At 45.3% G+C, this 15,500-nt stretch overlaps 1 protein-coding gene across 1 annotated transcript in view; it reads left to right on the forward strand.

The window, feature by feature from the left end:
* AARS1 (alanyl-tRNA synthetase 1) overlaps window positions 1–14,103 on the forward strand; it is a 328,287-nt gene extending 314,184 nt beyond the window's left edge. The window contains exon 21 of the mRNA XM_069217537.1: window positions 13,018–14,103. Coding sequence (XP_069073638.1) covers window positions 13,018–13,203 — 186 coding nt within the window. The 3' untranslated portion in view covers window positions 13,204–14,103. The remainder of the gene's footprint in view (window positions 1–13,017) is intronic.
* The last annotated feature ends 1,397 nt before the right edge of the window (window positions 14,104–15,500 follow it).

Below are 15,500 nucleotides of genomic sequence, written 5' to 3' on the forward strand. Positions count from 1 at the left end.
AGAATGTTTTGAACCCCTCTTTAACCTAGTCCCAAATGGGTATGCATACCTGCACTGATTGTAACTTGTTAACTGCCTACCATATTTGATGCTGATTCTTCAAACAGTGCTACAGCTATAAGAAATTGAAAATGTTACTGCATTCCTTTAACTTTGCCCCACCGTGATTGATTGGCACACAACTTGACATATCAATCAAAAACAAGCGCTCCAAGCTTCTGACAAATTGTGTGCAGATTCATCACACAGTGACAATGTTGTTGGCAAATGAGCAGCTCTTTGCCCCAACACCCTTAAACTCTGTCCCCCCTTGTGGAAGTGCATGAACTAAAAGAAGGTTAAAGTGCGAAGTCCCTTAAATGGTGCCAAATTTATTATTAACTCAAAAATTGCCAGGTTTGATGTACATCACTTCAGCTTTTGCTCTGCCTTAGGGCAAAATTTCCCCTGGGAGTCAAAATGCACTTTTTCATCTGTGTACCCCCATCCTCCTCCTCTCCATCACCACCACACCTGTTTAACTTTTTTACTTGGACTGTTTTTGTCAAAGATTGACTGACCAAGTTAGTAGATTTGCACGTTTCATGCAAACTCCTTCCCTGGGTGAAAAGATATAAGTAAGTCAAAAAATGCGGCTGAACCAGAACTACACTGTGGTGAACCCACAGTGTAATTAAAATATATATATATGTGTCCGATGGCATGTGTAGCTACAGATACACATGCTATGCATATTCTGCCATCTAGTGTTGGGCTCGGAGTGTTACAAATAGTTTTTCTTCAAAGAAGTGTTTTTGAGTCACGGATTCGAGTGACTCCTCCTCTTCGGCTCCACTGCGCATGGGCATCGACTCAATGTTAGATTGTTTTCTTTCCGCCATCGGGTTCTGGCATGTTTCTTTTTGCTTCAGTAGTTCGAATCAGAAAAGTTCTAAAACTCTCTAATTCTCGTCGGTATTGTTTTGATCGCGTATCATCTCTCATCGACACATCAGTACCGTCGGATCTGACATCTTTACTCGCCCTTTGGGGCACCCGCGCCCAACTCTGGCCTGGTTGGGCCGACTGCGTGGAAGCCTCATGGACCAGACCCCATTTCGCTTTTGTCCTCGGTGCCACGCCAAATTTCCATATACAGTCCAACATCTCGTCTGTGATCTCTGTCTTTCTCCAGACCATCGAGTGGATAGTTGTGAGGCCTGCAGATCCTTCCGTTCGAAGAAGACTCTCCGAGACAGAAGAGCATGAAGGTTGGAAATGGCGTTGAAAAGCACTGAACGTCTCGCCGTAGAGGAAGAGGAGATTATGCACACTGCAGTCTCCGTCCGAGGGTCTGACTCCGAGCAGGAGTCCGAGGAGGACAGACTGGTCACGGCAGGACAGCACGTGAGTACACTGTCCCAGCCAAGCCCACACATAAGGCCTCGGGAACACCACTGCCGGAAGGCCATGGCTCAACCCGCAAAAAGACCTTCGGTGACCAAGCAACAACTTCGGCACCGAAAAAGGTCACACCACCGAAGCCTTCGGACTCGAACGGAAGCACTGGCTCCGAAATAGGCAAACACCGACTCTTCGAGTCCAAGCCTCGAAAATCTCTTTCGGAGCTGAGGCCAACATCCACTCCCAGCCTTTCGATCCTGAGAAAACCAGAAAAGACCAAGTTACACAGAGGAGCATGGACTTTCCAAAGTACTTGAAGAAAGCGTTACATTTTCGGAGGAACATACACAAATGGAGGACATTGATAAAAGGCAAGCCAGAATTCACATTCACAAGGACACTGGCAAGATCATAACTGCACCTCCTCTGAAGCCTAAGAGGAAGCTGGCCTTTCAGGAACAATTGGACACTGCTCAGCCACCGGCTAAAGTGCCAAAGCTTAAACAAAGATCTCCACCTCCACAATTTTCACCTCCTCAGTCTCCTCCTCATTCTCCTCACTTGCTTGTCTCTCCACCTACTACTCCTACTGCTACACCTGCACTGTCTCCTGTACATTCTTTAGATTCACAACAAGACAATGTGGATCCATGGGATCTCTATGATCCAGATCCCATTCCGGGTAACAGCCCAGACTGCTATCCTTCCAAACCATCACCACTGGAAGATAGCACTGAATACACTCCGGTTCTGGCTAGGGCGCCTTCATACCACAATGTCGCCATGCACACCAAGCCCTTCGAGGATGATTTTCTCTTCAAACACATTATCCTCCACACACACTACCTACCAGTCCCTTCCCATGATTCCAGGCATGTTAAAGCACGCACAACAGATATTTCAAGAGCCAGTCAAAGCCAGGATAATTACTCCCAGAGTGGAGAAAAAGTATAATCTACCTCCCTCTGATCCAGCATTCATTACACAACAACTGCCTTCTGATTCTGTAGACGTAAGTGCGGCTAGGCAGAGGGCCAACTCCCAGTCATCTGGTGATGCACCACCACCGGACAAGGAGAGCAGGAAATTTGATGCTGCTGGCAAAAGAGTAGAATCGCAACCAGCCAACCAATGGAGGACAGCCAACTCCCATGCACTATTGGCTAGGTATGATAGAGCCCACTGGGATGAGATGAAAGATATCATCCAACATCTCCCCAAAGACCAACAAAAAAGGGCACAACAAATAGTCGAGGAAGGGCACGCTATTACTAATAATCACATCAGATCAGCCCTAGATTCAGCAGACACAGCAGCTAGGACAATCAATACTGCTGTTACTATTCGGAGACACGCATGGCTTTGGTCGTCATGGTTTAAGCCTGAAACAGGCTGTCCTTAATATGACGTTCAATCAAAAACAGCTTTTTGATCCTGAAGTTGATACAGCCATTGAAAAGATGAAAAAAGACTCAGACACCGCTAAAGCCACTGCTACAACAGCAAGATTTCATGACATCATTAGACCTCAAGGATGTGTATTTTCACATACCCATCCATCCAGCGCACAAAAAATATCTCCGGTTTGTAATTCAGGGAAAACATTACCAGTTCAAAGTGTTACCCTTCGGGATAACAGCAGCTCCCAGAGTATTCACAAAATGCCTGGCAGTGATAGATGCCTACCCGAGAAGACAACACATTCATGTCTTCCCATATCTCGACGATTGGCTAATAAAATCCAACAGTCATACACAGTGTCAAAGCCATACACATTATGTAATACAAACCCTACACTCTATGGTTCTCCATAAACTACCAAATATCCCACCTACAACCTGCACAAATTCAACAGTATTTAGGAGCCACACTAAATACACAGACAGCACTTGCAAGCCCAAGTCCACAAAGAATACAAGCATTTCACAATGTATTGGCACAAATCCAGCCAGGCCAACAGTACACTGTCAAATTCATAATGAAACTGTTGGGCATGATGGCATCATGTATCGCCATTGTCCCACATGCAAGATTACACATGCGGCCTTTACAACAGTGCCTTGCAAAGCAATGGTCGCAGGCACAGGGTCAACTTCACGATCTAGTGTTGATAGACCGCCAAACATGCATATCACTTCAGTGGTGGAATTCCACAAATCTAAACAAAGGGCGGCCATTTCAAGACCCTGTGCCTCAGACCATACTTACAACAGATGCATCAATAATTGGATGGGGGGCACACCTCAACAATCACAAAATTCAAGGACAGTGGGACACCAAACACAAACAACTTCACATAAATCACCTAGAATTGCTATCCGTATTCCTAGCACTCCGAGCCTTTCAGCCTCTTCTCATTCACAAGAACATTCTTATCAAAATAGACAACATGACAACAATGTACTACCTAAACAAACAGAGAGGGACCCACTCATCGCAACTGTCCCTTCTAGCAAAAAAGATTTGGCATTGGGCAATACACAACAAAATTCACCAGGTAGCACAATACATTCCAGGAATACACAACCAATTGGCAGTTGTTCTCAGCCGAGATCATCAACAAACACACGAGTTGGAAATTCATCCCCAAGTGCTTCAGACATACTTTCATCGCTGGGGAACGCTAGACATAGACCTATTCACCACCAGCTAAAACGCAAAATGCCACAACTTTGCATCCAGGTACCCACACCCTCTATCCAAGGGCAATGCTCTATGGATCAACTGGTCAGGGATATTTGCTTACGCTTTTCCCCCCTCTCCCGCTCATTGCATTTCTAGTCAACAAACTTCGTCAAAACAAACTCAAACTCATACTTACAGCACCAACGTGGGCACGTCTACCCTGGTACACAACACTGTTAGTACTGTCAGTGGTACCACATATCAAACTTCCCATCACATCGGTTAACGCAAGACAAGCAACTGATCAGGCATCCAGATCCCAAAATACTCAATCTAGCAATTTGGCTCCTGAAGTCTTAGAGTTTGGGTATCTACACCTTCCAACAGAATGTATGGAAGTAATTAAACAAGCAAGAAAACCCACTACCAGGTAGTGTTAGGTAAACAAATGGAAATGTTTGTGTTTTACTGTCAATCTAAAGAGATTGCCCCTCTTTCAGCGTCAGTACAAGACACTGTAAGTTACTTGCTTCATCTGCAAAAAGCAAATTTAGCCTTCTCATCCATCAAAATACATCTCACTGCAATTTCTGCGTATTTGCAAAATATACAACACACCTCTCTATTTAGGGTCCCTGTTATCAAAGCCTTCATGGAAGGATTAAAACGCATCATTTCACAGAGAACGCCTTCGTGGAATCTAAACATAGTACTCACACGACTCATTGGTCCACCATTTGAACCTATGCATTCATGTCAGATTCAATACCTAACATGGAAAGTTGCCTTCCTAGTTGCAATTAGTTCATTAAGAAGAGTTAGTGAAATCCAAGCTTTCACTATTGAAGAACCGTTCATACAAATACACAAACATAAAGTTGTACTTCGAACAAACCCAAAATTTCTCCCAAAGGTGATATTACCGTCTCATATCAATCAAACAGTGGAACTGCCAGTCTTCTTTCCACAGCCAGACTCTGTAGCAGAAAGAGCCCAGCATACATTGAACATTAAAAGAGCTATATTGTATTACATTGATAGAACTAAATCATATAGAAAAACCAAACAGTTATTTGTGGTGTTTCAGAAACCGCATACTAGTAACCCTATCTCAAAGCAAGGACTAGCTAGATGGATAGTAAAATGCATCCAAACATGTTACCTAAAAGCTAAGAGGCAGCTTTTAGTAACACCTAAAGCACATTCCACCTGGAAAAAAGGGCCTACAATGGCTTTCTTAGGGAAAATACCAATGGCAGAAATTTGTAAAGCAGCCACTTGGTCAAAACCCCATACATTTACCAAGCATTACTGTGTAGATGTGTTAGCAACACAACAGGCCACAGTGGGACAGGCTGTACTAAGAACACTATTTCAACAACGTCAACTCCTACAGGCTGGCCACCGCTTATGGGAGGCAAAACTGCTTTATAATCTATGCATAGCATGTGTATCTGCAGCTACACATGCCATTGAACGGAAAATGTCACTTACCCAGTGTACATCTGTTCATAGCATGTTCCGCAGCAGATTCACATGCACCCTCCCGCCTCCCCGGGAGCCTGTAGCCGTTTAAGTTAAGCATTCACTTGTACATATATATATTCCATTTGCATGGACATCTCTTTTCTTTATACTCTATCACTCCTACCTTACCCTCTGCGGGAAAACAATCTAACATGGAGTTGATGCCCATGCGCAATGGAGCCGAAGAGGAGGAGTCACTCGATCCTGTGACTCGAAAACACTTCTTCGAAGAAAAACAACTTGTAACAGTCCGAGCCCAACACTAGATGGCAGAATATGCATAGCATGTGAATCTGCAGTGGAACATGCCACGAACAGATGTACACTGGGTAAGTGACATTTTCCATATATATATATATATATATATACACACAGATGTGCAGAATGCAATATGCTACATATTACCATTGCTGAGTATAGAGAGGGCCCAAAACTTACAGGAGGCGAAGTCTCAAGTTAGTTGTGATGCCCCTTCCCTCCCTCAACAATAGTAATGAATAGATTCTTATTTCTGATAGATTTCTAACCGCAGAATCCTCACCTTAAAATAACCCTCGGGCGTCAGACTGGATCAGGAAAATCTTGAACACTTCCTCTGTGTGCCAGTAAGTGTCATCATTCAGCTGAGTGTCAGAAGTGATGTTCCGGTGTCCATATAAACACTACGCAAGCACACTAACATCAGTTCCTTTCTTCCTACGCGAGCAGTGCAGATAGGGAGAGCTTCCTCTATCATTTTTTTGAATAACTTTATTGACTTTTTGACAACGTTTTTTGAGCTTACACTTTCAATGTGCTAGGGACATGTCCTGTCCTGAACGTCAGGGCTTAGGCCTTGTAGGGATTGTCTGTCACAGGCCGTTTATGTCCGATTCCCCACTTTACCGGTCTCTAATGCCCGGGGCTCCGGACACGACCCCACGGCCAGCGCCAAATGCAAAACGATGAACCCGAATGTGATTCGCAAGCAAGCAAGGAAGCTCCTGGCAGCTCTGAAAAAGAAGACTGTGCCGTTCCAGCGAAAGATCTCATGGCCGTAACCAAAGTTGTTCCGCAGATGATTATCTTCCTGCTCGAAGACCTCCTCATCGAAGAAGTAAATCTAAGAAGCACAAGAAAAAAAAGTTCGAGCATTCTTGGGCTTCCCCTCTCACGAGCGCTAGGCCCTGCTCTCACACTCCACCTGCAGAGCCGGCAGCAGGACCCACTTGGTGCTACTCCCAAGTATCCCGGCACCAGAGCAACACCTGTCTATCATAAGGAGTATTATGATGCCATCTTTGGGCCACTGACTCCCTCTGGTGCACCTTCGGGACACATGGATCTAAGAGGTGCTCCTGGTGGGTGACCACCTGCGGGTTCGCAGTCAACGCCAGCCAGACCCTCAGGATCCACTCTAGGAACCAGATTACCGCTACCACAGGTGCTTCTGTCCACGCCCGGCTCATCTCTAATTCCCGACCCCAGGCTGCCCTGGTGCCACTTGACGTTCTTGCTGGTGCCGAACCAAGATTTACCATCTGCTGGACTTATGCCTTATTGACAGGCCCTATCCACCTGAGGGGGTGCTGAGGAGGTGGTGTATGGACCCCCTTAAGGACACTGAAGAGGAAAACTGGTGTGAGGAGCTGAGTGATGAAAGTAGTTTGAATACCACCCTAGACACTGGCATGCGTTCTCCTCTGGGCCAGGCTTTGGAGGAAGAGACATTGTTTGCCACAGTCATGCGCAGGGCTTCTCAGATCCATTGGTGGAGGAGCCTCAACCTGGAGTGGGTTCACCTGAGACCCTGCTTCCATTTTATAAAGCCCTCTCCAACATGATCCTGGTGCCAGTGCAAATCCCTGCATAGGAGCTTTTGTGCACCAAAGGATTGCCTGTCTGCATTGTCCCACCCCAGGAGACCGAGCCTTCCTCTCCCAGCACCCCTTCCCCAAGAACCTGGTGATCCAGACCTCGCAAACAAAGATTAACCCAAGCACTTTCCCTGCCACTCCACCCCACCGAACAGGGAATCTAAGTGGCTGGACTCCTTTGGGAAGCGCATATCTCTTCCAACAGCCTTGCAGTCGGTGAACACTGTATGCCTCTTTCTCTTGGGCCGATATTCTCATGCATTGTGGGAATCATTTGTGCAGCTGTTATCCCTGCTGCCTGAGAAGGGCCACACTATTCCCCACCCAAGCTTTGGTGGACAGCAGGGATGCAGTGAGGTTTGCCAGCCGGTGTATACTGGACACCACAGACTCACTGGGTAGAGCCATGGCTTCTATAGTGGTACTACGTCATCACACCTGGTTACTGTCCAATCAGTTCTTGGGGTTGTCCACTCATCACTGATTGACATGTCTGTCAATGGCTTCCACCTGTGTGGTGACAAGGCCAATGCGGCCCTCAAGTGCTTTTGTGAGAGAAGGGTCACTGTCTGATCCTTCAGTATTTCCCTGTTGACCCAGCTGCAACAGCAGTCCTTCCACTCCTAACATAAATGTGGAAGGGGCAACTTTGGGCATCTGCAATACCAACCATACCTGCATGCTGTCCAGTCCCCCACCCCTCCAGGGTCCGCAGCATCTAAGCCCCTTTAGCGTGCCCTCGATCCAACATAGCCATCCGGTTAGCAGCAGGATCAGATACCACCTGCTGCATTTGTCAAAACACCTCAGCCTCTCCCATCATCCCAGGAATGACTGACCGAGGACCATCTCTTGTTACTCTGTTAGGAAATGCACACTCTTTTGTCCAAAAGAGAAGGTGCCCGCATCAGGAGTAGGACGTGTTGTTATTCTTGGTACTTTCTGCTGCTGAAGAAGGATGGACTCCTCCACTCTATACTACATCTGCGCCCTCTCAACTTCTTACTGAGGGAAGAGAAATTCAAGATATTTGTGTTGGCTCATGTTCTGTTTGCCTGGGATCCCGGAGGCACTGGACCCACAGGATACCCAATGTCCGCATCACCATACTGCTGTCCCACAGGCGCTACCTGCGGTTCATGGTGTGCAACAAACATTTTTAGTTTGCTGTGCTCCCATTTGGCATCACTAGTGCCGCCCGGGTGTGGTGTTAAAAAAAAAAGTGAATGGCGGTGCTGCTAATCACTGCAGGTTGCTGCAGTTCTCCCCTACATCTTGACCAGCAGTTGAAGCCAGTCATCGCCTACTTCCAGACTACGGTGAACCTTCTGCATTTGCTGGGATTCAGTATCAGTGTGCCAAAGTCACACCTGACTCCCTCTCAGATGCTTTATTTCATCTGAGCCATTCTGGACACAATGCCCTTCCACTCTTATCCTGTGGAGTGGTGAGTCTGGGATATTCAAACTAGGATTCTGATGTTTCTGCCTCTATCCTGGATTTCAGTCAGACTGACTCTGAGGCTACTGGGTCTCACGGCCTCCTGCATTCTGCTGGTAAAGCATACCTGGTGGTATATGTGGGCACTGCAGTGGAATCTGGAGATCAAGTGGGTGTGTCATTAGGGGAATCTCTCTGACCTGGTCCAGATATCAGAGTAATCTGTGAAAGTCTTGCAGTGGTGGCTGATGGACCACAATTGGGTCAGCCGCAGACCGCTCTCCCTTCCCCACCCAGAGTTCAGAGTAGTGACATTTGTGTCACTCATGGGTTGGGGCTGCCACCTGGGAGAGGTGGAAACCAGAGGACTCTGGTCTCTGGTGGACGTTCAACTCCAAATCAATTTGTTGGAGTTCAGGGTGATTTGCTTGACATTGAAGGCCTTCCTTCCATCCATCAAGGGAAGGCTGGATCAGGTGTTCATGGACACCTCCACCACCTTCTGGTATTGCAACAAACATGGTGGGTTAGGTTGTGGGCCCTGTGCCCGAAGGCTGTGTGCCTCTGGGCATTGCTGAACTGCTAGGACATGTTCCTGGTTGTACAACACTTGGTCGGCTTCCTGTATGTCAGCAAACGCAGTCCTCAATGCTTCACGGATCATGAAAGGCGGTGGTGCAAGGTCTGTTTTAAGATGGGAGAAAAGCTTGGCTCAATCTCTTCGCCACCGCCAAGAATGCGCAATATCAACACTTCTGCAACCAGGAGTTTCCAAATCGGTTCTCGCTCAGATCGTTCCACTCTTTACTGCCTATACTATTCCTGCCCAGAGTTCACAAGAAGATCGGAATCAACTATACCCAAGTGATACTAGTGGATCTAGATTGGGCACAGGGACTAAGGTATTCCTAACTCTTGAGTATGAGCATCTTGCCTATGATCGAGCTGCCCCTTTGAGAGGGCCTCCAACAGAGCAGGGGTCTGCTCTCATACTTGAACTCACTCCACCTTCATGTCTGGAGATTGAGCAGCAACAGTTGAGGGTTTTCGATCTCCCTCCTAAAGTTTGTGATGTCACCTTGGCAGCCTGGTGACCAGCCACCAAAATTGTCTACACCTGCCATTGGGATCAATTTGAGGCCTGCTGTTCCTCATGCTGTGGGGGACCCCAACTCTGCACTTTTGTACCATTGTCGGAGGTTTTGCTGATCATTCTCTTTAACTGCAAGGCCTTGCTCTGGGTACTGTTAAGGGTTATTTGTCTGCTATTTCAGTTTTTCTGCAGTTGCCAGATCAACCTTCCCTCTTTCAGTCACCAATTGTGACTAGTGTTCGTTTAAAGGTTTACAACATGTGCTCCCGCCTACTCCCTTGTGATGCCTCAGTGGGATCTTAACTTGGTCCTCACTTACCTCATGTGTTCTCAGCTTGCGCCACTGGAAGCTGCTTTTTGAGGCTCTTGACCATCAAAACATTTTTTTCTTATGGCCATTACATTGGCCAGGAACGTCGGTGAGCTTCAGGCTCTGTCTTTTCACCCTCTGTACACTAACTTCTTCCCGACAAACTGGTTCTCAAACGTATGCCCCTTTCCTCCTGAAGGGGGTCAGACCTTTTCTTATTGGCCGGACCATCACTCTGCCTGGCGTCTATGCTGCACCTCATTCTTCCAAGGAGAAGAAGAGACTTCATCATTTCGACCCTAAAAGAGCTCTATATTGATTTCACCAAAGATCATTGGGTTTATCAGAGCGAAGAATGGAAAGGCTATGCGGGAATAGATTATCTCCCAATGGATAGTACTCTGCATAAAAATATACTACGTGTCAGTGAGGAAGCAACCCCCTGAGGGTTTGTGGGCTCACTCCACCAGGGCCAAGGCCGCTGCCACTACTAGGTTTGCGAGCAAGGTATTCATCCTGGATGTTTGCAAAGCTGCCCTTTGGAAGTCTCTTGACACATTCGTGAAGTACTACTGCCTAGAGAGTTGGGTCCATCGCGATAGGCATTTCACTCGTTTGGTCCTCCAGGACTTTATGGTTTAAGATGGTTCGCAGACATAATTTCAGGGAGGTTTTGCTTGGGTATATATTCCAATGTGAGGAATCTGCCATTAGAAGTTTGTATCAGAAGAACAAGTTACTTACCTTCAGTAATGCTTTTTCTGGTGAAGCTCTATTCAGCTGCTGATTCGTCACCGACCCGCCCATCTACCCCGCTCTTCAAGGTGGGTACTTCATACAAAAGATCCTGTTGGACTGCACACTGGTCAAACTGGACACATTGGTTTGTACGTGGCTCCACGTTTCTGGTGCTGAAATACTCATGAAAGAAACTGATGTTAGCGCACAGGGGTAGTGCTTATATGGACATCGCACAGTCACTTCCAGTGTGGAGCCGAACAACGCAACATACCGGCCCACAGAGGTAGTGCTCAAGATTATTCAGATCTACTCTAACGCCTGGAGAATATTCTAAGGTGAGGAATATGCGATTAGAAAGAGTCTCTAGGTAAGTAAATTGTTCATTTTATGCCTCTGCATGTATTGTATATACCATGGAATTTGTTGTAAGAAAAGGCATTTAAACAAAACCCGGATTCATGTAGTTAAATTTGCCAGTAATATAAAAGCCCATAGAACAGGCTTCATAACTATAAGGATAGTTGGTTCCATGTGCTAAATAATTGTCACATGCAGTCTGTCTGGCAGTAAATAATGATTTTCTCTAGCGAATTTTCTGCCACTGTGGTAGTATACTGGAATTTGAACTTTGCACTGTAGTAATAAATGTGTGAACATGCGTTTATTAGTACAACTGCTTTAATAACCTGTTATTGAACCACATTTATTTTGACTGCTAATCCATAGATAATATATGTATGCTTGTTTGGGTGCTTTTATTAGAACAAACTGCAGTGATCTAAAAACCCATATGCCTCAAGGACCTGTAAAATGTGATAAAGAGTTTGAGTTCCGACAGCTTCTCATTTTAGGGCACTTGTAGGTTTAGGGTTTGACTTCTTGTGAGATGCACTTCTGATGTAATTTCCTTGAGGTCTGAGTCTTCCTTGTGTTCATCTTGAGCTCCCTTGGCCTCTGCATCTTCTTTCTTTGCTAAACCCCCTCCTTTCCAGAGTGTTTAACTTGAGCCATCCCAGTACCGATTGTCCCAACATGTCTGCACCTGCTCCTTGAGCAAGTAAGACCTTGTCTCTACGTATCAGGGTTTTTGATTTATAAAGAGAATACGAGTAGCAATCCACTGACTTATGGTCCTTTGGAATGTTTGTAGTTTAAAGCAAGTTTCCCATAGCAAATAGGGCAGAACCTGGGGACAGTTTTCATAATACAAATTGGCATTGAGGAATCTCAAGGACCCCACCTTCACAAAGTCTCATTCTTTGACCATGCCAACGGCCTTAATTTTACATTTTAACTACATAATTTAGCACTTGATCTCGTCTTTTTACTGCTAACACTTTTTACAGAATAAAAACAGTATAATCCAAGATTTCTCTTGCTGTATTCATTCCCGTTTAAGTAAACTGCTTTCTCAAACTAATGCCTCCAAAACAAATATGTAATAATAAAATATGCAACTTATAATGTGTAACATGACCATGTATTGCCATCTTAGGGTTCTGTTGGCATTTATAAACCACTCTGCCTTTGATCTTAGTGTATGATGTCACCAGACGTCCTCAATGTCTATACTTGACCTTACTGTAATAAATTACATATAAAATTTAGTGCATCACCGTGTTGGGTTTGACAGAACTGGAGAGACATCCTTTTTTTCATGAAGGGCTGCAAATGTAGCTTCCAAGTTCTGCTGCTAAAACAATTCACAAACTTGATTGAGTTTACTTATTGTGGTGCACAATTGGCTTGCGCTTTCACAAATTCACAGCTACCTTAAGAGAACAAGAAAGTGACACTTATCAAGAGAAACAATAGTAAGCTATACTGGTCCTTAGAAAATTCTCCTATTCTCGGATCCCACAGACCACTGCAAATGCACTCTGTTCTTTACAGAATAATTTGTTACTTGACTGTACTCAAATGTGTGAGCTCAAACACTGCTGTCAGCATCTCTGTATAGGGCTAAATGATTCATTATTGTTGGATAGTGTTTGCTTACTTGCTATTTATAACCTGAAACTGCTCAAATTTGTTTGTTTCAGGAAACTGCAAGCAAGGGCCTCAAAGCCAGTGAGTGGGTACAGGAGGTATCTGATTTGATGGACGGCAAGGGAGGAGGGAAAGACCTCTCTGCGCAGGCCACAGGCAAGAACGTCGACTGCATACTGGAGGCACTGCGACTAGCCAACGACTTTGCCAAGTTGAAACTGGGGGATTTGAAGAACTGAAGTGTTTATCAGGGATGGTTTAATTCCATTTAGAACATTCATATTTAAGGAATTAGTTTTGCCCACCAGTCATTTGAATTTCAGGATGGAAAAAGAAGCAATTAAGAGTTATTTTTTAACAGCTGTTACCCAAACAGGCTACCATTTTGATACAATGTACTTGATGAGGACTTATGTTGCACTTTGTATGCTTACCGTCCAATGGAAGGGAATATTTCTGAATGTCCATATAAATTGAAGTCCTGTTTGAGTGCTGTCCAGGGTAGGAGCAGGCCAAGGTATTTCTCATTAACATTTTTTTCCATCTGTGCCTTCTCCATCAGTTGAGATACCATCAATTTACAGTCTATATTTTTCAGATTTCATTCACCCATGGGTGAGAGCACTAAGCCGCAATTCAAAGCTCTTCACATTTGAGGGTATGGTTGTCAGAGCTCACAAATGATTTTCTTTCTGCACAATCTTTGACAAGGCCCTGGATTGCATGACCAGCTTTCCAACTGACAGCTTTTGAAATTCTCTCTGGTACTGTACACCCAAACCATTCCTTACCCAAGGTAATCTGATTGATGGCTGGTGGCAAATTAACATTTGGAAGTCCACTAACCACTGCATCCATTAAACTAAAGTCACATGGAACTCTTGCATGAGGTGGGGAGGCCTGCTTAGAAACGTCATTGTCCTTTTGAGTGCTGGGACAGTGCTGCTAGAAACTTATCTTCTACTCCCAGATCCATCTTCCCTGTGTGCTTTGATCATGTACAATGTTTTTCCCCTAACAGGATTAACAAGATAAATACAAGTTAGACTAGCTTGTAATTAGTTGCTGTTACAAGATCTTTATTTGTCCTCATAACGAACAGCAGAAATGTTGGTTCTAAATAAAGATGATTCTGCATACTGTTGTGGTCCTTATCTGTTGAAATATGTGATATTTAAATGCACTGCACTGCCTACCCTTCCATAGGGCTCCCAGCAACTGTACGCGTTTCATCTAACTCCAATACGTCAACAGTGGTTTGCAAACATTTACCTTACATGTCGTACCTGCTCCTTTGTTAGAGTGGCTATATGCCTTGGTTTTCCCACTTCTCATTTTCCTGGGCAAATTATTTTCGTAAATATCATCAAGTTTTAAACTCCACTGTTCGATAGCATGTGTGGCAGTAGATACAGCTGCTTTGCATAAGTCCGCCATCTAGTGTTGGGCTCGGAGTGTTACAAGTTGTTTTTCTTCAAAGAATCTTTTTGAGCCGCGAGATGGAGTGACTCCTCCTCTCAGTGATAGTGCGCATGGGCATCAAGTCCTTTGTCAGATTGTTTTCTCTCCGCTGTCTGGTTTAGACATGTATTCCTCTTGCTCCGGTATTTTTCAGCTCGGTATACTCCAAACACCTCTTTCCGTCTTTCTCTCAACGACAGTATTGTATTTCGATCGCATATTCTCTGTCTAATGCATTTGAATCGAATTTCTGCCTCAGGGGTTGGTATCACCGCCCTTTGGGGTGCCAATGCCCGTCTCTGGCCTGTTACTCCATGTGGTGTCGAGAAATGCAGGGCTAATGGAATGCACTCCATTTCGATTTTGCCCTCGATGCTATTCGAAATTTCCGCACACCGATCATCACCATATGTGTAATCTCTGCTTGTCCTCGGACCACAGGGAAGATTCCTGTGACACTTGTTGGTCTTTCCGCTCCAAGAAGACACTACACGACCGAAGAACACGTGGATTGGAGATGTTGTTGAAGACACCGAACGACACCCCTTATATCTTCAGGGAAGAGCATACGCAGGAGTCGAGCCATCATCAAGAGGCTTTTTCCATAGGAGATTCAGACTCGGATGTTCAATTGGACATCGAAAGCCAGCTTCTTACCTCGGCGCAAACTGTGAATGCTACCCAGCGCCCCCATGTAAAGACTTTAAAGAATCCACATAAGACGGTTGTCGGTCCACCACTGCCTTCAGGCCATGGTCAGATCTGAAAATTACGTTTGGATGCCCTACCACCGAAAATAGTCAAGACAAAAAGGTCTTTGGCGTCAGCCGCTGGCTCTACACCTCCTTCGGTCTCTGGATCGAGTGGAACCTTCGACCCGAGTGTTTTGCCTCCAACCAAAAAAACAGTTGAAGGCTTGTATTCGACAGCAGGCTCTGAAAATTTCTGAATCGAAAATCTCTCCTTCAAAAGACTCAAGACTTTCTTCAGACTCAACAGTGGAGCCTATCCTTGAAACAAGGGATGCTCGTCCGTGCCAAATTCATATCCAAAAAGGAACAGGGCAAATTATTGC

Source organism: Pleurodeles waltl, chromosome 12 (genome assembly GCF_031143425.1).
Source record: "Pleurodeles waltl isolate 20211129_DDA chromosome 12, aPleWal1.hap1.20221129, whole genome shotgun sequence".
In the NCBI taxonomy this organism is placed as follows: Eukaryota; Metazoa; Chordata; class Amphibia; order Caudata; family Salamandridae; genus Pleurodeles; species Pleurodeles waltl.